Here is a 25850-nt window from a genome sequence, read left to right as displayed (position 1 = left end):
CACCGACGTTGTAAAGCTCGTTTTGGACATGACAACTTGTACTTCTCATTGTTGCATCAGAACTTATTTTTGTACTGGTACTGAGGCTGGAACTCAGAGCCTTGTACTCTTTCTTGGCTTTTTCACTCAAAGCTAGTGTTCTACCACTTGAGCCATATCTCCACTTCTGGATTTTTTGCTGGTTAATTTGAGATAGTTTCTCAGATTTTCCTGCCCAGGCTAGCTTCAAACTTTAATACTCAGATCTCAGCCTCCTCAGTAGGTAGGATTACAAGTGTGAGCCACCAGTACCTACCTACAAAGCTTCCTTTTTAATCAACTCGTGACTAGTCTGGTTTCATCTGTACTCTTTTTTTTTCCTTCCTCCAAATTATTTCGAAACAGATTTAAGACCGCGTATTTACTTGAATATGTGTTTCAGCTTTTATTCTTGAAAAGATGAGATCTCTTTGAAGTCTGAGTACAATCAAATGAACACACTTAAAAAGGGGTAATAATGTTATCACATATTCTGTGTTTGAATTTCTAGTGGTATCAAATGGATTTTTTTTTTTTTTTGTGGAACGAAGATTCACATTGTATGTGCACCCAGAGCACCCATTGCCATTTGATGAGAAGATTTTTGAAAATTTGTAACAGAGTTTGGTACATGTATCTGTAAAGGGTCCCATATAATGTACATATTATATAATATGTAACATAGAGAAAGCCAAGTGAGAGCACTAGGCCCAGAGTTCAAGACCTAGAGTTGGCAGACATACAAAAATGGTTGAGCTCAAAATACTCTTAAAGTTCAAGTTGTTTTCATCAAAGTATAGATTTCAGAACCTAATCAGATGTTGGACTTGCAGGCCCACATAGATATGACTAGCTGGAGTTGAAAAGGTCTTCTTATGGAATGACCATATCCCCTAATACTCCCAAATGTTTTGACAAATAGTATATTAGGGTTAGATTAGATATGACATAGGAAATATCTAGTTTATTTGTTACAAGTCTAAATGTGTATGGGTGGTACATGGCTAAGGGTGTAATGGGTAGTGGTAGACTAGCTAAAGTCTGGGTGTCTCATTGCAACTGATACTTTCCATCATACCCACAGCCTTCATTTAAGTTACCTCCTTGCCCCTATGGACACTTTAATTTATTGCCTCTACTCTAAACAATGTGAACAGAATTACTTTCTCCTGCATTGGAGACTGTTTATAACCTTTCTTGGCTACCCATTCCTTTGTTGTAAATTTTTCTCTTGATGTCCCTGTGTACTAGAGAATTTAAGATTCCTTTCTTGTCAGATCATATCACAGCAACCTAACTCTAACATAACTCACTGTTCACTCTGTCCTTGTTTTTTGTATTATTCATTCTGTTAGCTTACAACGTGAAGTGTGACTTTGCTTTTTCATGGCTTTATAGAATTTATAATAAGGCAACACTGATATACTTCCACTCCCAAATTAGAATGGGTATTATTAAAACCAAACAACCAAACACAAAACAAAATATCAAATGCTGGCCAGGGTGTTGAGAAAAGGGAGTATAGTGGAAAGCAGCATTGAGGTTCTTCAACCCCCTCCACCCAAAATAGAAACACTATGTGTTCCAACTCTCCCACTCTGGGCTGGGAACGTGGCTCAGTGGTAGAGCGCTTGCCTTGCATGCCTGAGGCCCTGGGTTTGATTCCTCAGCACCACATAAGCAAAAAGAAAAAAAAAAGCCTGAAGTGGTGCTGTGGCTCAAGTGGTAGAGCACTAGCTTTGAGCTGAAGAGCTGAGGGACAGCGGCCAGGGCCAGAGTTCAGGCCCCACAACTGGACCAAAAAAAACAAAAAACAGAACCAACTCTCCCACTCCAAGGCAAATACCCATAGGAACTAGAGTCAGCATACAATAGAGATAAGTCCATATCCATGTTTATTGCATGTCAGTATTTATATCCATGTTTATTTACAATATGCAAGCTAGGGAATTAGCCTAGGTGCTCATTAACAGATTTTTTTAAAAACAGTATATATAATTTAGCCACAAAGAAGACTGAACTGATGTCATTTGCACCCAAAACACTGCATTATGTTAAGTGAAATAAGTCAGAATCAGAAACACAAGTATCTCATGACTTCTCTCATATGTGAACACTTAAAAAAAGATGATCTAAAGGTAGAAGAGGATTTGCTAAGAACTGGAAAGGGAGTTTGGGGGAAGGAGGAAAATGGAGGAAGGGACAAGAGTAGGAACGTGGATTGAAATGATCAGTGCATAATTGATGTAGCATAGTGAATCTCACTAATTTTTTCAATTATATATGAAGAATTATAACAATAGAAGTAACTTCTAAAAAGTAAAACAGAATGTACAATTAGTGAGAACAGTCCTCCTTAACCAAACCTCTTCACTGCCAGCCCCTCCCTGGAGGTATCACATTGATGTAGCATTCAAAGATTTTCCTGTTTGCATTACATTGTGTGTGTGTGTGTGTGTGTGTGTGTGTGTGTGTGTGTGTGTGTGTGTAGATAGATGGGGAAGAAATATATTTTATAATTTCTGTGGTTTTTGTGTCATATGCACCATCGCTCTTCAAACTACTTTTCACTTCAAATACATTTTGGACAACACCTGGTTTGATGCTTCTGTTTTAGTCTTGTCTGCCTTCTTTCCTTCCTTCCTTCCTTCCTTTTCTTCCTTCCTCCCACCTTACCCATTATTGTATTCCTCCTAACAAACCTTATATACATTTACTTCAGGATGATAATTTATGAGTATGTGCGTACACACACATTCTCATCAGGTATCAATCTTTCATTTTATTGTTGTGATCAGCAAATATGACCTATAGTCATGATTTCTCTTTGGTGAAATTTTCCAATAATTTCTTTAGGGTTGATTTTCATGATTGGACTAACATATGGTTGAAAAGAATGAGTTATGTGTTAATCAAAAGCTTTGTTTATTATTTTAACCTCTTGCCAGTTGTAAGAAATAAAAAAAATGTGTAGGAGTGGGACTGTAGCTCAGTGGTAGAGTGATTATTATTTAGTATGAATGAAGTTCTGGGTTTGATTCCAACCACCACATGCAAAAAAGTATTATGATGTGAGATATAAAGAAATCTCCACAAGTCTCATTAGGAGATCAAGGGGGAAATTTCCTAAATGAAATATCAGGAACCTTCCCAGAGAATTACAGCATAGCTTTAGCTTAAAGTGGCTCATATAAGAGCTGGTTGCTCATGGCTGTAATCCTAGCTGCTCAGGCTGAGATATGAGGATCATGGCAAGAAAGTTTATGAGAATCAATTAACTGGCAAAAAGTCTGAAGTGGAGCTTCAGACAACTTTGAGCAAAAAACGCTATGGGAAAGCACTTAGGCCCTGAGTTCAAGACCAGTACAGGCGCCCCACCTCTATTTCCATGAAACTGGTTTGAAAAGAGGAACCAGGTAAGGAAGTGGTAAGATGAGATGGGATGACTGTATGACTTGGAGACAATCAAATATTTGTGTGCACCCCTGTCCTGCCATATATTCATAAACAGACTTACAAAGGGTTTCACTATGGGTGCCTTTTGTCCTTGGGAAGATCCTATGAACGCCTGACAGACTAGAAAAAAACCCTGACTTCTCAGATGCACCCACAAAAAGATGAATGAGTGCCCTTTTCTTTTTTTTTTGTCACTGATGGTTTCCCCATCCCGTATCACTGGGTGGCAGCACATTGACACTTTTCCATTTCAATAGCAGGGCAGGGTGGGGGGGGGTTGGGAGTGGGGGAGGGATATGTCTGGAGAAGAAATAAAGATTAATTGCAGAGGTATTTAAAGTGTTGGGAGGTACCCTGCTGCAGCCTTGCCACAAGTAAGAGTTTGAATGATTACAGCTCATTACCATCTGAATGGCACCCAGCCTTTGTCGAGGGATTAACCAAGTTTATTAAGATTTCTCTAAGGATTCTGTCCCCTCCTCAATTATCCACTTAGTGTCAAGAACTTGCATTTTGATGTGTTAGTCTCTTGAAGGCCTTGGCCTGGTGTATTTGAAAAATGAATGTTTTGAGTGGGCAGCTGGCCTCCTTCTCTACCCCTCACGGTCCAACTGACCAAAGAGTACATGCCTTGCTCTTGGCTGCCTCCAGTACTGTTTTCAAAGAGCATTAGAAGAGTTCAATTCCTTTGTACATAATTAATTAGTACCTGCTGTCTGTCAGGAACCCACTTGAAAGTTGTTTCCTACCTAGTGGAAAATTGCACTTGTACTTGGCCTGCCAGTGGTGTCAATTAAGATGAAGACAGTGGACTGTGGTTTCCCTGAAGATGTCAATTCATGTGAATCTCCAAGGATAAATAGACATTCTTCCCATGGAGGGCAGGGGAGTAAGACATCCCAGAGGTCTGTTCAGATATGGAGGTCTGGCTGAGACAGAAAACGTTGTTCTAAAGCAGTGCAATGTCAATGGTTAGTAGTGCCTAGAATGGAGGACTTTGGGGAGGTATTTAATTTCCAGAGTATCAGGAAGTTAGCTCTATTCGACATCTCTCTGGAGGAGCTATTATTTACACAAGTGAGACAACTGAAGCTTAGTTTAAGTGAGAGGGACTTAACACTCCCTACTTGCACAGCTGCTAAGTGGCAGTGTTAGGATTTGAACCCAGATCACTGTCAAAGCCCAGACTTTCTAATCCTTATGCACATAAGGATTAGAAAAAGAAAGTAGGTTACAGAAGGCCTGAACTGCCCTGTTGAAGAGCATTCTCATCCTGCAAGTGACAATCAGACACTAAAGAGAATTTTCAGCCACTAAAGAGAATTTCAGCCAGGAGAACCACTAGGGATCAGACAACCTGAGATTACAGAATTTGTTCTTCAGCTAATTGAAAGTAACTTCAAGTAGGTCCCTATCCTTTGTCTGTTGTTTTCATCTGTGAAAGGAAGAAGATAATAAAGGGAAGATCTTTTGGACCCCTTCTGCTCTTTCACAGTTCCTTCTCCTACTGGGGCGTGGATGTGGGGGCTGGGTGTGTATAAGGTTCCCTGGAAAGGAAACTGCTACATATCTCAGGCAGAGAAGAGCTTATTCTGGGGGAGAGCAAATTGCTGGTATGAGATGGAGGCACACGGAGATTGAAGAGAAAGAAAAAGGGAAAAAGAGGAGGGGACTTGTGTTGAGCCAGATAATGTAGAAAAAGGCAGGAGGCAGGACCACAGCAGATGCAGAAGTGATCTCAGAGCCTGGGGAACCTCTCACTGTCCAAGGGAGGCATGACCCAGGCAGTTTAGGAAATGACCCCAACAGATGAGGAAGTAACCTTAGAGCCTAGGATCCTTTCCTGACTCACAGGCAGGTGAGGAGGAAGGGGGGAAGGGCTGTTCTCCCAGGCCTACCTAGCAGGGTGGAGTGGGGAAGGAGCCTCATTCCCGACTGTAGAGCCTGGTGGCCTTCTCTCCTTGTGCTGAGCCATCTTTGGGATGAGCCCTTTCTCTTACTTAGAATGCCCTCTGGTTGCCCTTTTGTTTTTCCCTAATCCCTACCGGCTTTTCCAGTCTCTAGGTAAGTTTACTACATGTCACTTTGGCTTCTAAGGTTATATATTTCCTTGAGATTTTTGCTAGGTATTTCCACTGTAAGCTTTTCTTTTCTTTCTTTTTTTTTTTTCCAGGACTGAGGACCAAACCCAGGGCCTTGCACGCACTGGGCAGGCGCCCTTCCGATGGGCTAAACCTCCAGCCCCAGCTTTTCTTTCTCTATATACTTCCCTTTCCTTCCAGTTTTTAGATTTTCTTGCCTGCCTCAGTGCCTAACAGTATTGGTTACAATCTCGATGCAAATCTGATTAATCTTTTCTTTCTCATTTGGCAGTGTGTGTGAACACAGCAAAGAAAATCTCATGACCCCTTCCAACATGGGGGTGATCTTTGGGCCCACTTTGATGAGAGCCCAGGAGGACACTGTGGCTGCTATGATGAACATCAAATTTCAGAACATTGTGGTGGAAATCCTAATTGAGCACTTTGGCAAGGTATGTATTTCCTGGTTTTGCCACTACTTTCCAAACAGTTCATACTTCCCTGCTGTCTTTGAGATTATGGCTTCTTCTTTGGCTCAAGTTGATCATGAAAAAAATATCCCATTTAAACACCAGGATATTTAAGAGTAATTCTGATCCTGGGAATTTCATGCATTAAGCAGTTATTGCTTGAACATCTATTTTATTAGCAGGCACAATGGTAAATTTTGGAGACACTACAGAAGAAGTCATTGTATGCTTTTAAGGAGCTAGCAATGTAGTATGGAGACAGCCATGTAAGCAGAGGAAAATGATATATGGAAAAGTGCTGTACTTATAATCAAACTTTATTTTTTATTTTTTTTGGGTCCGGTTGTGGGGCCTGAACTCTGGGCCTGGGCACTGTCCCTCAGCTCTTCAGCTCAAGGCTACCACTTTACCTCTTGAGCCACAGCACCACTTCTGGCTTTTTCTGCTTATGTGGTGCTGAGGAATCGAACCCAGTGCAAGGCAAGCACTCTACCACTGAGCCATCTTCCCAACCCCATAATCAAACTGTAGGGGAGAAAAGGTTTATCTGTCCTTTTCCTTTTTTGTGTGTGCTGGTACTGGGTCTCACATTCTTGGTTGGCTTTTCCTCTTAAGGCTGGTGAACTACCACTTGAATCACAGCTCCACTGCCAGCTTTTGGGTGGTTAATTGGAGATAAGATTCTCGTGGACTTTCCTGCCCAAGCTGGCTTAAAACCACAATCCTCAGATCTCAGTTTCCTCAGTATAAGGTATAATAAATAGGTAGGTTTCATTAGGTAGCAAATGAAGAGAATACCATGTGGTATTCAGGCAGGAAAAGAAGTTTATTTACCGAATTGCTGCTCCCACCATGCTTGGTGGAGAGGCAGGGCCGAAAGGGGCAAACCATCCCTGGGCCAGGACTTATCTAGGCCAGGGACCTGAAGAGGTGTGGCCAGGTGGGGAAAGGTATGGCCACACTGGATCCAGATGGTCTCCCCTTGTCTGATGGGAGGTGTGACTGAGGGTGGCCCAGGATGTGACCTTGGAGGGGGAGGTGACTGCTTCCAGATGTGCCAGTTACCTAGGTAACAGATACTTAGCCAAAAGGTAGGGAGGCATCTGCACAGGTCTGGGGCAAACCTTACATTGAGCAGCTACAATTACGGGCTTGAGCCACCAGTACTTGGCTTCAATTCAAAAATTTTAACAAGTACTGAGATTTAAATCCAATTTAACCTAGTGAAGACTCAAAGTACTTCTGGAATCTGCCAGTCATTTTTGATCCAATGACATTATTGTGTGTATACATGGTACTTTGGCATTATTAATAAAGATAATTGTAAAGAAGTATGATTTCTATTAGTAATTATATTAGAGTTTTGTAGAGAGACAGAAACAATAGTAGAGAGGAAGAAAGGCAGAGACAGAGGGAGAGAGAGAAAGGGAGGGAGAATGAGGGAGAGAGAGAAGAAGGGAGGGGGAGGATGAGAAAGGACTTAAGTTTAAGGGAATTGGCTTGCTGCATAATGGCAGCTGTAATGTTCCAGGAGAGGCCATCTACAGACTGAAGAGCTTGGAATACTAGTAGTGTGGCGCCATTAGTCCAGTCAAGTCTAGAGGCCTCAGAATTAGAGAAGTCAATGCTGTAACTTGTCTGAGGCAGAAAGCTTGAGAATGGAGTGAGTCGAAATGGGGTGACACCTTGGTGTGGTCCTGGACTCCAAAAGATAGTAAGTCAGGAGTCCTGATGGCCAGTGCAGCAGAAGCAAATTCTTCTCCAGCTGTGAGAGACAAATTGGTCCCAGCTGATTAGATGGTTCCTGCCCACTGAGGGCAGATCTCTATCACCTTTTCTGCTCAGAGTTGCATGCAACCTCTTCTGGAAACACACACACACACACACACACACACACACACACATCTCCAAAAGAATGCCTCTAGGTATTCTGTTATGCAGTCAGGTTGACAATTAAAAATGAACCACTATGGATGCTGAAGGTAGCCAAAAAGAAATCAGGAAAATCAAATTTCAACCTGATGGCCCAGTGTGAATCAGGTGCCAGGATAATGTTGTTTAAAAGTAAAGTAGTACTTTAGTCAGATTTACATTCAGAAGATGTTATATTGCTTACACTAAAGGATGGATCACAGAAAACAAGAGAGTTGATGCTGTTATCTGAGCAAGAACTAAGTAGTGTGAGCTAGGTGTCCAGGGTGACAACAACACAAGTGAAAGACATAGTGGAGGGACATTTCTGAATGCTGGACATCTTATTTGGCTAAAGGAATGAATGGAATTGGTAATGTAAGAAATATGGAATGGGAATATTTTGGGGTTATGAAAATAAGCTCAGTCTTGAGATTTCTAGAAGATATGCAGTTATTGGTTGTATGGAGCTAAAGCAGGGATCACTCAACTTTTTCTGAAGCAACCATGTAGTAATCATTTTAACCACAGACAGCACATGGACAAGCAGATGTGGTTATGCTCTAACAAAACCATTGTGAGTGTGTGTGTGTGTGTGTGTGTGTGTGTGTGTGTTCTGGTACTGAGATTTGAACTTAGGACTTCACAGTTTCACTTGGCTTTCTCTCTCAAGGCTTGAGCCAGAGTTCCATTTTTGGCTTTTTGCTAGTTAATTGCAGATAATGGTCTTACAAACTTTCTAGTCCAGACTGGCTTTGAATTTCAATCCTCAAGTCTTGGCCTCTCGAGTAACTAGGATTTCAAGCATGAGGCAGCCTAAATGTAGATCCTAAATATATTCTAAAAGCAGAGCCAATAAATTTGTTGACAAATCATATGTGATATGTGAGAGAAAAATAGGGCTTTTTTGATTTGAGCAATTAGAAGGATTACTTTGTTATTTAGTGACATAGGTGAGACTAAGTGAGGATCTAATCTGAAAAAGAAGGGTTGAACTTCCATATTTAATTAAAGCAGCAAATTAGATCACTGGGGGCATAAATAGGACTTTTTAAAATTAAAGTTTATTTCTATTTTACCAAAAATATATTGCAACATTATTTGTGATTGCTAAGTACTATAAGCAACCTAAATACCTATGCATAGATGACTAGGTGCATTAATTGTGGTACATTTACGAAATGGAGTACTATGTAGCTGTAAAAATGGTTTTTCTTTCTTGCTATTGTTTCTAACATATTTATAAGATGATTTCTTTGTTGCTTTGTATGTCTCCCCCCCCCCAGTATAACCCCTGTTTTCACTGTATTTGATGTTGGTATAATTTGTGGAGGGGAAGGGAAAAAACTTGTTTAAATAGGGATACAGGTGGACCCATTGCAACAATGAAATATACAAGACGTTATGTCGAAAAATGAACTTTACAACTTTGGCGTGGGGGAGTCTGGGGAGTGGAAGGGTGGAGGGTTGAATTAAAAAAAGAATCCTTCTCCAAGGAAGGAAGATGGACCTAGAGGTGCTCACCTATCATCCCTATAGTGATGGCTCTTCTCAAGTAGGTGTCTCATGGTAGATGTGTTTCCCAGAATGGAAAGTAAGACCCTATCTTGAGAATAACTAATGAACAGGACTGGAAGCATGGCCTAAGTGGCCTAACAAGTACAAGTTCAAACCCCAGTATATAAATAAATGAAAAATAAATAAATAAATAATGAAGAAAGATATTTACTTCCAGAATACTAAAATAGACATTTTTTCTTATTCTTCCCCTGTATACAGTTAAAAAATTGGCTATTACATATAAAAGAAATGAAAGAAGAGTGAAATACAGAGAAAATATAGCAGGCTGACTAGAAACGTTGAGACCCAATGGATGATATTGTCACAAATCATCTGGGTTATATTTTTGTCTCATATCCCCCAGACTAGTTACTGTAGCCAGTAACATTCTAAAAATACCAGTTATTGCATACAAAAATAAATCTCCCCATAAAAGCATCCTGTCTCTAGCCAAAGGGCTTGGAGAGGGACAGCTTAACAACAAAGAGAACTTTTAGATAATAACCTCTGTACTCCAGCCAAATTTTACAGAAAAAAAATCAGTCCAACTTCCATCCATGCTAGCAATGACCACTTGGGAAGGTTAGACCTCTATCTTTGCCTACTTGGTTTGCAGAGAGGCACTTGAACTTCCTCTGGATTGCTGTCAGAAAAAGCCAAATGGGGACAGAAGTTTTGTCTCCATGCAGAGGCCAAGTAGGAAATTGAGCTTTGTACCCATCCTAGGTGGAATGGAGTCAGTGCTCCCTCTGGGCTGTGGGGACAGTTGTCAGAAGAAGCTTGCTCTAATAGATGGTCGAAATGAGAATCAGTCTCACATATGCCCCACATGGGTAGACTTTACTTGAAAATCATTCATTAAGAAGCAGGCCAGTCTCAAAGTGAATGAGCAAATACCATCCAAAAACAACACCAGGATGACATAGTAATTATCTTACAAGAATATTAAAGCAACTACTAAAAAACAATGCTTTAATGAGCAATTAGTAATACATTTGAAATAAATGAAAAAATGAAAAAATGACAGCATAGTCATAGATATAGTAAAAAGAATAAAGCCATATGGAAACTATAGAAGTAAAAATGCACCAGTGAAATTTTTTTTAAAAATCAACATACAGGTTCAGCAGAAGAATGGAGAGGACAGAGCAAAGAGTTAGTGGACTTGAAGATGAAACAAGTTATGCAACACAAATAGTCCAAAGTTAAAAGATATTTGTCCTTAGCAGACCTACCATGAAGGAAAGGCTAAATGAAGTTCTCTAAATAGAGAGGGTGTAATCAAAGAAGGATTCTTGGAATACCAGCAGAGAGAAACAACTACAGACAGCAAAGTTATGGACAGATTTAATACAATTTCTTCTTTGGAGTTTTTCCAATTACATGTAGCTGCTAACGCAAAAATTATAATGTGTTTCTCTATGTGTATAAAGGAAAAACTAACTGGGTGCTAGTGGCTCACACCTATAATCCTAGCTACTCAGGAAGCTGAGATCTGAGAATCGAGGTTCCACTCTAGCCTGAGCAGAATAGTTTATAAGATTTCGATCTTCAAGTAACCACCCAAAAACTGGAAGTGTAGCTGTGGCTCAAGTGGTAGAGCAATAAACTTGATCAAAAAAGCTGGAAAACAGTGTCAAGGCCATGAATTGAACCCCAGGACTAACACACACACAAAATAAAAGAATTCAAGAACACCATCAACAAATAGGATGAGCTCTAATAGATGTTCTCTGTCTCTCTGTCTCTGACTGTCTCTCGTGTCTCTCTCTCTCTCTCTCTCTCTTTCTCTTTCAGCTTCTACTAGTTACACAGGGGAGGATTTCACTGTTATATCTCCTCATGTTCATACCATATGCCAATCAATCTCATCCCCTCTGTCACTCTCCCTGCCTAATAAACATTTATAGTGCTGTCCATCCAAACTGCAGAATATACATTGTTTTCAAGTTCTTATATACCACGTACAAAGATAGACCATATTCTGGACCATAAAACAAACCTCAAAACATTTACTATAATTGAAATCATGCAGCATACTTTTTCTGATCACAATGAAATTATGAAGAGATAGTGAATATGATCAAATGCTCTTTCTGGATCTATTGAAATGATGTGAGGGATTTCATCCTTGATTCTATTTATGTGATATATGGTATTTACTGATTTGCATATGTTAGAAATCAAGAACAAAAGGGCAACAGGAAAAATCTGTACACACTTGAATGCTAAAACACACTCCTGAATAATTCATGAAAAAAGAAAGAAAAAAGAGGATAAATACAGAATTGCATTGAACTGAATGACAGTGCAAAGAACAATGTGTGAACACTTATGGGGCACAGCTTAAGCACTGATGGGAAGGAAATTTATAGGATTAAATGATTATATCAGACAAAAAACAAAGGTTTGAAGTCAGCAATCTAAAATGCCACTTCAAGAGCTTGGAATAAGATGAACAAAGTAAATATAAAGAAAGCAGGAAGAAGGAAATAATAAGTAAATAATAAAGCCAAAATTCTCAGAATCAAAACTAGATTAAACAGTAAAGTCAATCAAAGGTCTGTGTACAAAGATCAATCACATTTACTAAGCTTTCAGTAAGATTGGCAAAGAAAAATTTCAAAAACTTCAGAGAGGCCATAAACAGTCAATTTAAGAAATATAAGATGCTATCATTACTGTTGTTATAGACATTAAAAAGATAATAGTTGAACTGGGCTCCAGTGGTTCATGCTTTAATCCAATCTACTGAGGAGGCTAAGATCGGAGGATCACAGTTTGAAGCTAGCCCAGGCAGAAAACTCCAACATACTTTTATCTCCAATTAACCATCAAAATGCCAGAAGCAGAGGTGTGTCTCAAGTGGCAGAGCACCAGCCTTGAGTGAACAAGCTAAGAGAGAATGCCCAAGCTCTGAGTATAAGGCCCAGTATCACACAACACAAAAATTATTCCTTCTGAGCACAGCACCTCAATGAGTTTACTATCTATTCAGCTAGAATCCACAGTTTAAAGATTTCACTACCTAAGCACATTGCTGAGAGCCATGCTTCCAAAGTATGAGCCTTGGGGAACACACGTAAAAAATATGCAGTTCATAGCATGCATAGAGATTAGCAAAGTATAAGTATCTCTATTTGCACAACATAGTTGTCTACTAAAAACCCAAGTATTGTATAAAAATTCTACAAGACTCATAAGTAATAAGATTATCAACATTGGAAGTACTCCAATGTTCCTATGGAAATGGAAATTAAAAATGCAATTCTAAAGCAGACATGGAGGCTCATACCTGTAATAGTAGCTACATGTAGGAGGTTGGGATCTTTGGATTGGGGTTTGAAACTAGCCTGGACAGGGAATTCCATGAGACTTTTATCTCCAGTTAACTAGCAAAAAGCCAAAGTAGAGCTATGGCTCAAGTAGTAGAGCACCAACCTTGAGTAGAAAAGCTAAAGGAACAGTGTCCAGGCCCTAAGTTCAAGCCCCAATACAATTCTATTTACAAACTCCTCAAACAAATGAAATGCTTAAATGTAAGCCTAACAAAACATTAGTAGGATGCATATGTTAAAAACTACAGAATGTTGATGAGATAAAGGAAATGTACCTAGGCACATTGCAAGATATACCATGCTCATTAAATGGAATATTCAGCATAGAGAAGATGTGACACCTGTTACAATAGCTACTGAGGAGGCCAAAATCTGAAGATCATGGTTTGAAGCCAACTGGGACAGGAAAATCTGTGAGACTCCTGTCTCCAATTTACCACCAAAGAGGTAGAAGTGTGGCTGAAGTGTTAGAGCATTAGCCTTGAGCTTGTGGACAGCACCTCAGCCCCGAGTTCAAGCCTTAATATCAGCACATACACAAAAAATCTGGATATAAACATTCTAAAGGACCATCTTGTATCATTAGTGGCATTTGTCCCAGAGAATTGAGTTTGTGACAACAGGAATCTCTTTATCATTATATTAATTTATTCATAAACCTTCAATAGATGCCAGATATTCTCAAGGGCTTTTTATGCAATTTGCACATTACCTTTGTGTTTCACATAAGAAGCAATGGAGGCACAGAGAAGTTAGTGACTTGTCTAAGTTCAAAGGATGAGCAATCATGCAGTTTACACATACACTGGATACCTCAAGGCCCTGGTTGAGTTCCCCAAAATGTCCACTTGAAGCAAGTTCAGATAATGGTTATTGGAGTTTCAAAGGTCTAAGAACTTGGAGGCAAGGGTTATGCAGAGGTCCTTGCAGAGCAGACTTGTTTTTTATCTTCCAATCCTGACATTTGCTTGTCAGCTCATGATTCTTGCTTGCTTGGCTAAGTAATTTGGTCCTTATCCTGAAGGCAGTGTGGAGTCCAGAAAGCTTTTCAGCCCTTCATGATTCATGGCATCTTAAATGTTCTCATTCAGTTATGAGTATATAAAAGAAGGACATTGGCATGTTTAGTCTGTTATTAGTCTAACAAAATGGATTTTCTTGTTTATATTCTATAAAAGATAAAATGCTTGCTTTAGTTTTTTTTTTAAGATCTGTGATTGACCTTAATACTATTCTGGTTCCTAAAAGTGATTCTACTACTATGATCTGTGTGTGTGTGAGAGTGTGTGTGTGTGTATACATGTATGCATGCTAGTACTGCAGCTTGAACTTAGAGCCTTACACTCTCACTTGGCTTGCTTGCTCAAGGCTAGCACTCGAGCAATTGAACCACAACTCCATTTCCAGCTTTTTGGTGGTTAATTGAAGATAAAAGTCTCACAGACCTTTCTACTCAGGCTGGCTTTGAACCTTAATCTCAGATCTCAGCCTCCTGAGTAGCTAGATGTGAGCTACAGATGTGAGCCACTAGCACTTGCCTTATACTATGCTTTTGATCAGGATCCCAATGCATAGTCTGTGGCATGAGTTCAAGGGTATTTGTAAGTGCTGCTTACCTGTTCTGCCCAGAATTCCATAGGAGGTTATTTCTAAGAACCTGCTTAGCTGGAGGGTAAAATGATCACACCCTGGTAACCTGTAAAAACATGTTCAGTTGATTGCAGTTCTGACCTTTTTGTGATACCACAGATGTACTCTGCCCATGTTTTCCAAACAACAACACAGTAACCAAGGATCTTTTTCCCAGTTACGAGTTTATTTTCTGTGAAACATCTTACATGGAGATCTGAAATGGAGTCCCAATCTATTACACATTTATCAAATTGCCTTTGTTGAAAAAGAGCGAAATGATGTGTAGGTGAGATTGTTCCAGAAATTCTGGGCCATGTGTAGGTGTAACCTTGCAGAATGGCTGTAGACATAATATATGTGGGAGCAGGTCTCAAGGATTATATGTTCTGGCCAAGTTGTTCACTTAATGGAATATGATTTTTCAGTTGATATATTATAATTTCAGTAATGTGTTTTTTGTCCATTTATACTTGCTGCTTAATAGAAAAGGGCTTAGACACACAGATTCAGGTTTCTCTGTCATTGTCTTCTTTTACTCTGTCTTTTAAGAGTAAAGTGTGTATAATATTTTTGTGTGGTAGAACTGGTACTGGGGCTTGAACTCAGAGCATGGGTACTGTCCTTTTAGCTCTTTCACTCTAGACTGGCACTCTACTACTTGAGGCACAGCTCTGCCTCTTACTTTTGCATAGTTAATTGGATATAAGCATCTCTCTGATTTCACCACCAGGCTGGCTTCGAACTATAATCCTTACATCTCAGCTTCCTCAGTAGCTAGGATTACAGGCATGAGGCACAGGTACCTGGCTAAAATTGAAATTTATCAGAGTTGATACAGAAAGGATTTTATCCCTGAATCTTTTTTTAGGTTGGTTGTGGGGCTTGAACTCTGGGCCTGGGCGCTGTCCCTCAGCTCTTCAGTTCAAGGGGAGCACTCTACCACTTGAGCTACAGCGCCACTTCCGGTTTTCTGGTGGTTTATTGGAGATAGGAGTCTCTCCTGCCCGGGCTGGCTTTGAACCGCGATCCTCAGATCTCAGCCTCCTGAGTAGCTAGGATTACAGGCGTGAGCCACCAGCGCCCGGCTGAATCTATTTTTAAGACAAATTAAATCATATCCCTTAAATTATTTTTCAACTGTAGAGTAGGTAAGGTAGGGAGGAGGATGATTATCTCTCCACTGATTCTCTATCATAGCATGGCAAATTACTCCAAACTTCTACCTCTTTCCAGCTCATAGAGCAGTATGTATCAGAGTGCCTGAATCCAAAGCTGGTAATTGAGACTGACAGAAGATTGATTTCTGTTTGCTGAACATTTTGTTTTGAGGAACTGCTGGGAATTACAGGAAAAGACAAAGGTCAACTGTGAAGGCCATTCTTAGCCATTTAGTGTTGAGGACAGCATGTTATTTTCCTAGGGGAGGGGACTGTATATGGGACAGATCCATTTGATATGATGACTACAAAGGGATTTTAAAAACCTTTTGGTTCAGTCTCTTCATTTTACATAATCTTTTTTTGCTCCAGTGCTGCAGGAGCAGTAACAAATTTGTATTTCTCTAACTGCCTGCCCACTCACTTTCACCTCAGACTAGCCCTATAGTTCTTCCCAGCTAGTTTGTAAAAGAGCTTGGGTACCAGCCCTAAACTCTTACCCTTGTCTCATGTGTGCTTTGCACACATATCTTGTTAACTACACTGCCTAGTTTGGGTCATTTGTCTTTTTTATTGCTCTTGAGACCACTGTATTGGAGCTAGAAACCAGTGATCCATCCTTCTCAGACTTATATTTGTGTTCAGTGATTTGTTTAATTTTTGTGTGGTATTGGGGATGTAGCCCTGGGGCTCACACATGCTAGAAAAGCACTATATAAGGGAGCTATGCCTCCAGCCCAATCATTCTTATTTATTAGTCGAGTAATTGGTTTGAAATCATCTAATATATTGTCTTACTGTCTTAAGTATGGTTTTCTAGGGGATAATTAATTTCAAGACAATTAGAAAATCTATTGTGAGTATACATTAAAATAGAGTGTGTGTGTGTGTGTGTGTGTGTGTGTGTGTGTGTGTGTGTGTCCTTGGGGCTTGAACTCAGGGCCTGGTCACTGTCCCTGAGCTTTTTCATTCAAGACTAGCTCACTACCACTTGAGCAACAACTCTACTTCCAGCTTTTTTGATAGTTAATTGGTGATAAAGTTTTCAAAGACTTTCCTGCCTACCCTGGCTTTGAACCATAATCCTTGGATCTGTCACCTCCTGAGTAGCTAGGATTATAGGTGTGAGCCACTGGTACCTGGCTTGGATTTTATTCATGTTTTTAAAGATGGGTGGTTAGGATCCTTGGTGAGGGAACTGGAAACTGAATGCTTTGCTGCAGGCAGATGGTTGAAGGTTGCTCGTCTGGTAAACTGGCCAGAGAAAGCTGAGTTGTTCTAAACGCAGAATTTGTGAGAACTTCCTTGAATGCTGCATAGTGGCATAGCTCACTTATATAGTACTTTTCTAGCATGTGTGAGCCCCAGGGCTACATCCCCAATACCACACAAAAATTAAACAAAGCACTGAACACAAATATAAGTCTGAGAAGGATGGATCACTGGTTTCTAGCTCCAATACAGTGGTCTCAAGAGCAATAAAGAAGACAAATGACCCAAACTAGGCAGTGTAGTTAACAAGATATGTGTGCAAAGCACACATGAGACAAGTGTAAGAGTTTAGGGCCGGTACCCAAGCTCTTTTTCCAAACAGAAAAAAATCCAACCAGTGTTGCAGCAATGTTATGGATCTGAGTATGCCAACAAGAAACTCTTTGAAGAAACAACTGTGATTTATGTGTTTTTCACACACCCACTCTAGCAATCCAAAGAAAACAGATCCTTCCAGTTTTTTCCGCCTTTCTCTGTGTAATGCGTTGGCCGTGAATGTGGGCCGGCCACCAGAGGGCAGCAAGAGAACAGAAAAATTAGTCACTCTTACCTCTGCTTTCTGGAGTAATAAACAGAATACAAAAACATACATATAACTTATCTCTCTCTCTCTTTCTTCTCTCTCTATATATGTGAGTATATGTGTACATGTATACACAAATATATGTATATAAGCATACAGAAATAAGTTGATAGATTTTTAAATATAAGTAAATGTACATTGTAATTTTGCTTTAGAGATTTATACAGGTTTATACTTTAAATATACAATCTGCATGTACATATTAATACATGTTATATGTGTATGCATACATACATATATAAAATGTAGCTTGTTGGCACATATATAGAGATAGTGAGAGAGAGAGAGAGAGAGAGAGAGAGAATCTAATTAAGCCAAGTCTCTGCAACATTGCCTGTAATTTCTGAAATGATAAGGTTAAGCTAAAAGTTATTAAAAATAACATTTTTATTAGTCTGTACATGTTAAGACATTTTCAAAGTTTAATATGTAGTTAGGTGGGAATTTGGCAAACATTTTCAAATGAATCTTCAGAAAAAAATATCTTTAAGCGTGAATATTAACATCAAAGTATAACCTGAAGAAAAATGTCTTTGAGCAGAGAATTGTTAAAAGTGATCAATTTCCAATGTTTTCACTAATCACAGTGAATCTTTATAAATGGCATTTCAAAGTTTTTCAGCCATGGCTATGTCAAGATCTTCACACATTGTCTAAAAGTCTAGTTATGGGAGGTATGGAAGCCAGGTGTGGACCTGTAGAAGACCAGTAAGCATGCCCAAGCTTGACTACTAAGATAGGAAGAGGTGGTGGAGGGGGATGCAACAGTGAGTTGTATTTACTGCCAGTGTCCACAGATCTGAGGTGCCCTGTATGAGCCACTCCTCATTCAGGTCATGCTAAGAATTCTCTTTTAGATGCAGGAAAAGGTGATACTACTCACTCCTTCCTGTTTACCTATCTTCGTTGGGTACTGTAATCACTACAACAGGATATAAGGGGATAGGGATTTAGCTCAGTGAAAGAGCTCTTGCATGACAAGTGCAAGGCCCTGAGTTTGGTTTTCAGCTATGAAAAAAACAACCAATAATTAATATTTACTGAGGGCTTGCCCTTGTGCCAGACACTGTGACAAACATTTGACATCTAACTGAATCCTCATGACAACTTTATGAGATGTTCTCCTATTTCATTTCTAGGTAAACTGAGACCTACAAGGTTTAAGTTTGTTATGGGTGATCAAAAGCCAATATCTGAGCCAGGCACTAGTGGCTCACATCTAGCTTCTCAGGATGCTGAGATCTGAGGATCATGGTTTGAAGCCATTCCTGGCAAACAAAATTGAGAAACTCATCTCTCCAATTAACCAGCAAAAAGCCAGAATTGGGGCTATGGTTCAAGTGATAGAGCTCTAGCCTTGAGTGAAAAAGCCAAGTGAAAGGTGAAAGGTAGAGATTCTTGAGTTCAAGCCCAGTTCAGCGCGCGCGTGCGCACGCACGCGCGCACACACACACACACACACACACACACACACACACACACTGTTTTCGAAGATCATATAGTCCATTTGCCTCAGTGGACAATGATTGTTTCATATTATATCCTTTTGCTTTTGCTGGTCTCTGTGGAGAAGTGTGAGGTATCAGATGCGAATAATAAAGTATACATAATGTCAGAAGATTGGTCAGTAGGCTAGAGGACCAGATGGGTATACTGTCAGTCAGACTTGAAGCAACCTCAGATTTCTGCCACATAGGAGTATCCACAGGATTTTCAGAGGCTAGGAACTGGTAGAGAAACATTGAGAGAAACTAGGGTAATATTTTTTGGGCCAGTCCTGCGTCTTGAACTGAGGGCCCAGGTATTGTCCATGAGCTTTTATGCTTAAGGCTAGTGCTCTACCACTTTGAGCCAAAGTGTCATTTCTGGCTTTTTCATAGTTAATTGGAGAAAAGAGTCTTATAGACTTTCCTTCCCAGGCTGGCTTTGATCCACGATTCATAGATCTCAGCCTCTAGAATAGCTAAGATTACAGGCATGAGCCACTGATGACCAATAAGGGAATTTTTTTCACTTGGCTATGAGACTTTGTAACGAGGTTACTGTGACATTTTTAGATTAAGAACTTTTAATCTAAATTGTGAAAAATTTCACCTCAGTAGGCTTTCCAAATGTTCTCAATAGAAGAATGTAATATAAAAAATGGGGGAAAAAAAGCTAGGTATAATCAGCTACAATCCTAGCTGCTTAGGAGGCTAAGACCTGAGGATCACAGTTCAAAGGAAAATCTGTGAGACTCTTATCTAAAATTAACTAGCAAAAAAGCCAGAAGTAGAGGTGTGGCCCAAAAGTGGTAGAGCACTCAAGTGGTAGAGCACTAGCCTGAATGAAAAATCTAAGGGACAGCACCCATGCCCTAAGTACACACACACACACACACACACAGAACAGTCCTGGGGCCACACACACACACACACACACAGAACAGTCCTGGGGGCTGACTCTCAGTTTCATTCTTTATTAGCTGAGTAGTCTTGAGTAAGCAGAGGTTCTTCCCTAAGTGCCTTGTTCTTGCTAGAAAAGTGAGAGTACCTCTCTGGCTTGTTGAGAGGAAGCAATGAGATAAACATGTCAAGTACTCTGTACATAGCATGTTACCACCAAATTTTAGTACTTCTTTAGGCCCTGTACCACATCCCTTTTACTGTAGTCCCAGAGCTTTAGTTTATTAATGGCATTTTCTCATAAACTTTTTTGCCCTTTTCTTTTTTTAATTATCATTAAGTTGGGCAAAGGAGTTTCTGTTCAACATGTCAGTTTATGAGTAGAATGCATCTTGATCAGTATCACTCCTTTCATCATTCTCCCCATCTCTTCCAAACTCATACATGTTGTTTTCTGAGATAGGGTCTCATTAGGTAGCTCAGTCTGGCCTTGAAGTCAAGATCCTCCCGCTTTAGCTTTCTGAGTGCTGGGATTACAGGCATATGCCACATTTTCTGAATCCCATAATCCATTTGCCTTGCTATCTCTTAATTCTTCATATTCAAAAGAACTTGTCATACAGGTGTTTGTGTTGCTAAACGATAGAAAACCTTTTTGCTTTGCCAGACTAAAATCATCTAAGAACATTGCACCTGAAATTTACTATCTCTTTCTTAATAGAAAACACAGTCATCCAAGCTAAGTAGATAAGGAGCATTCGTCACAGGATCTCACTTTGTTCTTTTTTTCCCCTTGGTATTTCATCACAAAGCAACTGGCTTTGGATGGACAGACAATGAGAACAATGAAATATAACCAGTGGGGATCCCAACTCTTTCCTAAAGTAGATATTATGTTTTAAGGAACAGGTATTAGACTGGTCATTAGAACTCAGGTTCTAGTCTCAATTCTGCAGTAAATTTGCACATCACCTTTCCTATAAGTCTAATGTGGGTGAGTGGGATGAAATAGGATTGTACAATATTCCATCTCTAAATCCCTTCAAGACTATATGTTTGCTGAATTGAAGCACAGCTTTAGTGACAGCCCTCTTAAAAAAATAAACCTGGCTCTTGGTAACAACAGACGTGACATTTTCAAAGTTCTGTACATATTCTAAGCAAACTTGGTGACACACTTGATGTTTAATGTGGTTTGTGCCAAATGCTAAGAGCTCATTATTTTTGACCCCATTGCCACCTTTGTTTTAAATGCAGTTCTGAATACAGTGTTTTCAAATATAACCAGATCCCAGAAAGCTCAGTGTAGCATCAGCCAGAGTGGAAATGGAGGCTCAGTGGAAAGCTGGGATTCATCAGAGCCAAGTATTGTAGCTTTGATTTATAGAAAGGCAAGAATTTTTTGTACAATCTGGTATGTGCAGCCCCAAAACAGCATCTGGGGCAAATCTGGAGAGTTGCTCAGTTCTGCCAAGATTTCCAAGAGTTGAGTGTACTCTCTTGGCCTTTTACAGTTGGAAATGACCATGTTATGCTAAACTTCTTCTTTCTTTCACACCTCAAGACATGGCAGAGAAGAATCCAGAGAAGATTCATGTGTGACCAAACTTAGGCAAGCAGTTCATGAACCCCTTTCCCAGTGGAGGGGATCTATCCCCAGCTATACCTCAAAGACCAACAAGTGTTAACACTCAGATTTAGTCCTCTCATCCAAGGCCCATCAGAATGCAGTAGTATTCCTTGGATAGTTAGTTCTCTTTAATCAGGCCTTTAGATTCAACTCAGCTAACATTGTCCCAAGTACTGACCAGGTGTGAACTCAGAAAACAAGCACTGATTTTCCCCCAGATTCTACCTGACCACCCAATTGGATTGTTTTTCTGAAGTCACTATCAAAAACCAAGAGATAAATCCATCTGTTTTACTTATGGAGTTTCAGGTGGTAGGAAAATTTGTTGTGCCTGATAGCTCCCATTGAAGGGATTATTTTTAAATATGAAATGTTTCCTTCTATGTTTCTACTATATGAATGGAAACAGAGTTAACCTTGAAGTTAGACATATCACAGCCTTGCCACTTATTAATTATCATGTAACCTTGGATAAGGAACACTCTTTTCTCCCAGCCTAGCCTTTGGCCCCCCTCTATAGTCTTCTTCCTCAAATTAGTCTAGTCTGTGTATCAGTTAAGATACCTACTTAGCTGGGTACTGGTGGTCACACCTGTAAACTTAGCTACACTAGAGGCTAAGATCAATGGATCTGGGTTTGAAGCCAGCCCAGGGAAGAAGTCACACCTCCAATTACCCAGCAAAAAGCTGGGCTGTAAGTGTAGCTCAAGTGGTAGACCACCAGCTGAGCAAGCAAGCAAGCCAAGTAAATGCAAGGCTCTGATACCACCAAAAACAAACAAAAAAACCTAACAAGCAAACAAAACAGCCTAGTTAAATTTTCACCAATATAAGAATCATTCTAGTATCCTGAGGAGGTAAAATAACAAGAGATACCTTGCCAAGTTCTACTGATAGTTTCTTCAACTTCCACTTTTTTTCTCCAATTATTCTTTTAATCCTGTGGAAAAAAGTGAAAAGAGGAATTTATTTTGTGCTGATTTTAATGTTAACTAACCACATATGTCTATCAAGCCCAAGTTCTCACTGAGGAAAAAAAAATTTTGTCTGACACATAGTAACTCTGTATAGGAGTTGACCATTAAAACTGACTCTGAACAAGGGGTTGAACACTGGGAAAAACTTGCCCAACTAAAGCTACATTAGTCATTCTTCTCGGGGAGAAGTTCAGGCAGCATCTCACGTTCGTGCTCTGCTCTCTTGTTTTTACAATGAAAGCCTGAGAGCTGGGAGGGAGATAAGTTGTATATCCTATACTACCTGGTGTTGGCCTTTGAGAAAAGCCCTATACAATGAGCTTCAGATTTCTTCTATTTTTTTTTCTTCGTCAAAACCTGCCTTAAATGAATTCTTTCATAGGTACTCAAGGAGTTAGAGGGGAATTAAATGGAGCACGCTGAATTTTTTCCCTCTTGACACTTAAAACTCCTCTCCTCCATTTTCATCTTTATTTTCCTTTCTCTTTCCTTTTTCCTTTCCCTTTCCTTCTTCTTGCCTTGTTTTCTCTTGGTTTATTCAATCAAGGCTGATACTCTTCCACTTGAGCCATACCTCTACTTCCAGCTTTCTGCTGGTTAATTGGAGATAAGAGTCTCAGGACTTCCTTGCCCAGGCTGGCATTTTTTTTGTGCCAATCCTGGGGCTTAAATTCAGGGTCTAGACCCTGTCCTTGAGCTTTTCTGCCCAAGGCTAGTGCATTACCACTGGAACCATAGATCTAATTCTAGCTTCTTGTGGTGGTTAATTGGAAATAAGAGTCTCCAAGACTTTCCTGCCTGGGATGGCTTCAAACCATGATGTTCAGATTATCAGCCTCCTGAGTAGTGAGGATTACAGACCTGAGCCAGTGGTGCCTGGTTCCCAGATGGCGTTGAACCACAATCCTCAGATCTCAGTCTCCTGTGCAACTAGGATTACAACTGTGAGCCAATAGCACCTGACTCAAACTCTCTTTTTATCTAAATGTTTTCTTGTTAAAGTTGGGCTTCCAAAAGCAAGTTAAGACTCTCCCTCCCTTCCTTTTCACTTCTCTTAAGAGAGACTATGAAGTTTTCCCTCCCAAGCCCATAATTCATAGTCCTGTTTCCAAGGCATTAATGATGCCCAATCATTCAATAAATATTTACTAAATTCCTACTACACATCAGCCAAGCTGTAGGTCACTTTATAAACAAATGTCTTTTTTTGTTGTTGTTGTTGGTCATGGGGCTTGAACTCTGGGACTGAGAGCTGTCCCTCAGCTCTTAAGCTCAAGGCTTGTGCTCTACCACTTGAGCCACAGTGCCACTTCTGGTTTTCTGAGTAGTTTATTAGAGACAAGAGTCTCAGGGACTTTCCTACCTACGCTAGCTTTGAATTGTGATCCTCAGATTTCAGCCTCCTGAGTAGCTAGGATTACAGGCATGAGCCACCGGTGCCTGGCTAAACAAAGGCTTTATAAAATGAATCCTACTGGATAGAGACAGATAATAAGCAGTTAGATAAATTTACCAGGTAGTGGTCAGTGGTCTGAATAAAAATAAATTAGGGCTGGGAATTAGTGGTAGAGTGCTTGCCTAGCATGCATAAAGCCCTGGGTTCTAATCCTCAGTTCCACATAAATAGAAAAAAACAGACATGGTGCTGTGGCTCAAGTGGTAGAGTGCTAGCCTTGAGCAAAAGAAGCTCAGGGACAGTTCCCAGGCCCTGAGTTCAAGCCCCAGGACTGGCCAAAAATGAAAAAAATAAAAATAAGCTGGTGCTAGTGATTCATACCTATAATCCTAGTTACTCTGGAGGCTGTGGTCTGAGGATTACAGTTCAAAGCTAGCCCAAGCAGGAAAGTCTGTGAGACTCTTATCTCCATTAAACTACCACAAAGATGGAAGTGGAGCTGTGACTCAAATGGTAGAGTACTATACTTGAGCAAAAGAAGCCCAGTGCCTAGGCCATGAATTACAAGTCCCAGGACTGGCAAAAAAGTGTGAGATATGGTGATATTTTATAGAAGATGGTCAGAGAAGGCCTCTGTTGACATGATATTTAGGCGGAAAAATGAGTAAGTGGACAAGCCATAGTGGATATAAAGTTCTTACCCTGTGAAGGGCGAGAAGGCAAAGGCTTAGCATGTGGAACAACAAAAGGATCAGAGTGGCTGGAATGGGATGAGCTAAGAGGACCATTTGCTCATTCACTTTCCAAAGGAAATATCTGTATCACATAGGTTGAAGCTAATCATTAAAGACTAGTTCTTTGAGATCTCTGAAGGGCCCACAGAACAGAAAACAAGGAAAATTGATTCTTCTACCACAGTAAAACAGTTCCACATTAAAGTTTGGCTCTGAGTTTTCCATCTGCAGACCAGCTTGGGGAAGGATGTTGCAATCTATGATGATGACTGTAGGTTTATGTGGGCCACATTTTCACTTCAGAGAGGACCCCCAAGAGGAATTGCTTTTTTTGACTTCTCTCATTTCTAAAAGCATATCTTTAAGTAGTTGTACACAGGGGTTCCAATTCAACAAATCAGTTTATAAGTACAGTACATCATGATCAATGTCATTTCTTCCATCATTCTCCTACCCCCCAATCTCTCTGAACCCCACCCATCTCCTCAAGGCTTCTCTCATCTGCTTTCAAGGCTATCAATCATCTTCTCTGAGCTCCGCTTACCAGCACATTGCTGAACTGATTTCCAAAGGCTTCTGAGCTGTGTCTCAGTGTACTCGGAGAAGACAGAGCTTGTCCAGGTGGCACAGGCAGCTGTCATCACAGCTGGTAGAATTTTGTGAGCACTTTAGGATAGGGAGCTTAAAAATCAGCCTGCTGTAAGGAAGGAGATTTTGTCAATGAGAAGTGTACAATGTGTACAGATGGAGATGGATACAACATTACTTCATCTGGCAGAGAAGTTGACAAGCTGTGTCATTCATTCCCTATTCCCTGATTTGTGTAACACACAACCTTTTTAACCGCTCATGTTCTGATCTCAGTTTTTCTTCCTCTCAATTCTTCCCTCTATCACCTTCAACTCCCTGTGAATGTATGTGTTTCTCTCTGTCTCTGTCTCTTTCCAATGAGACATGGGTTTAACTTCTCTTTATTCTTGGTAGTATAAATAACTACCATTTATTGGGTGCCTAATATCTAGGCTAGGCTCTTTGGGTCTATAATCTCATTCAGTTACCACAACTGTAGTATGATCTTCATGTTGCAACCAAAATTTTGAAATGTAATCTGGGCTTTGACTTTGAAACTCCTATAGCTGACATACCTGGCCCAAGATTGCATAGGCAGCAAGTGGCTAAGCCTTAACACAACTGATTCTGGTGATCATCTGGCTCTTAAACCTGCATTATGCTCTACTTTCCCAGTGTCCA

At 40.1% G+C, this 25850-nt stretch overlaps 1 protein-coding gene across 1 annotated transcript in view; it reads left to right on the top strand.

The window, feature by feature from the left end:
• The window catches only part of Ophn1 (oligophrenin 1), a 303705-nt gene that overhangs the window by 227464 nt on the left and 50391 nt on the right, over window positions 1-25850 (top strand). The window contains exon 18 of the mRNA XM_013031646.1: window positions 5848-6007. Coding sequence (XP_012887100.1) covers window positions 5848-6007 — 160 coding nt within the window. The remainder of the gene's footprint in view (window positions 1-5847; window positions 6008-25850) is intronic.

The sequence above is a fragment of the Dipodomys ordii genome, unplaced genomic scaffold, assembly GCF_000151885.1.
Source record: "Dipodomys ordii isolate 6190 unplaced genomic scaffold, Dord_2.0 Scaffold142, whole genome shotgun sequence".
In the NCBI taxonomy this organism is placed as follows: domain Eukaryota; kingdom Metazoa; phylum Chordata; class Mammalia; order Rodentia; family Heteromyidae; genus Dipodomys; species Dipodomys ordii.
Note: the sequence above shows the minus strand (reverse complement) of the source record. Positions and strands in the feature narration are given on the sequence as shown.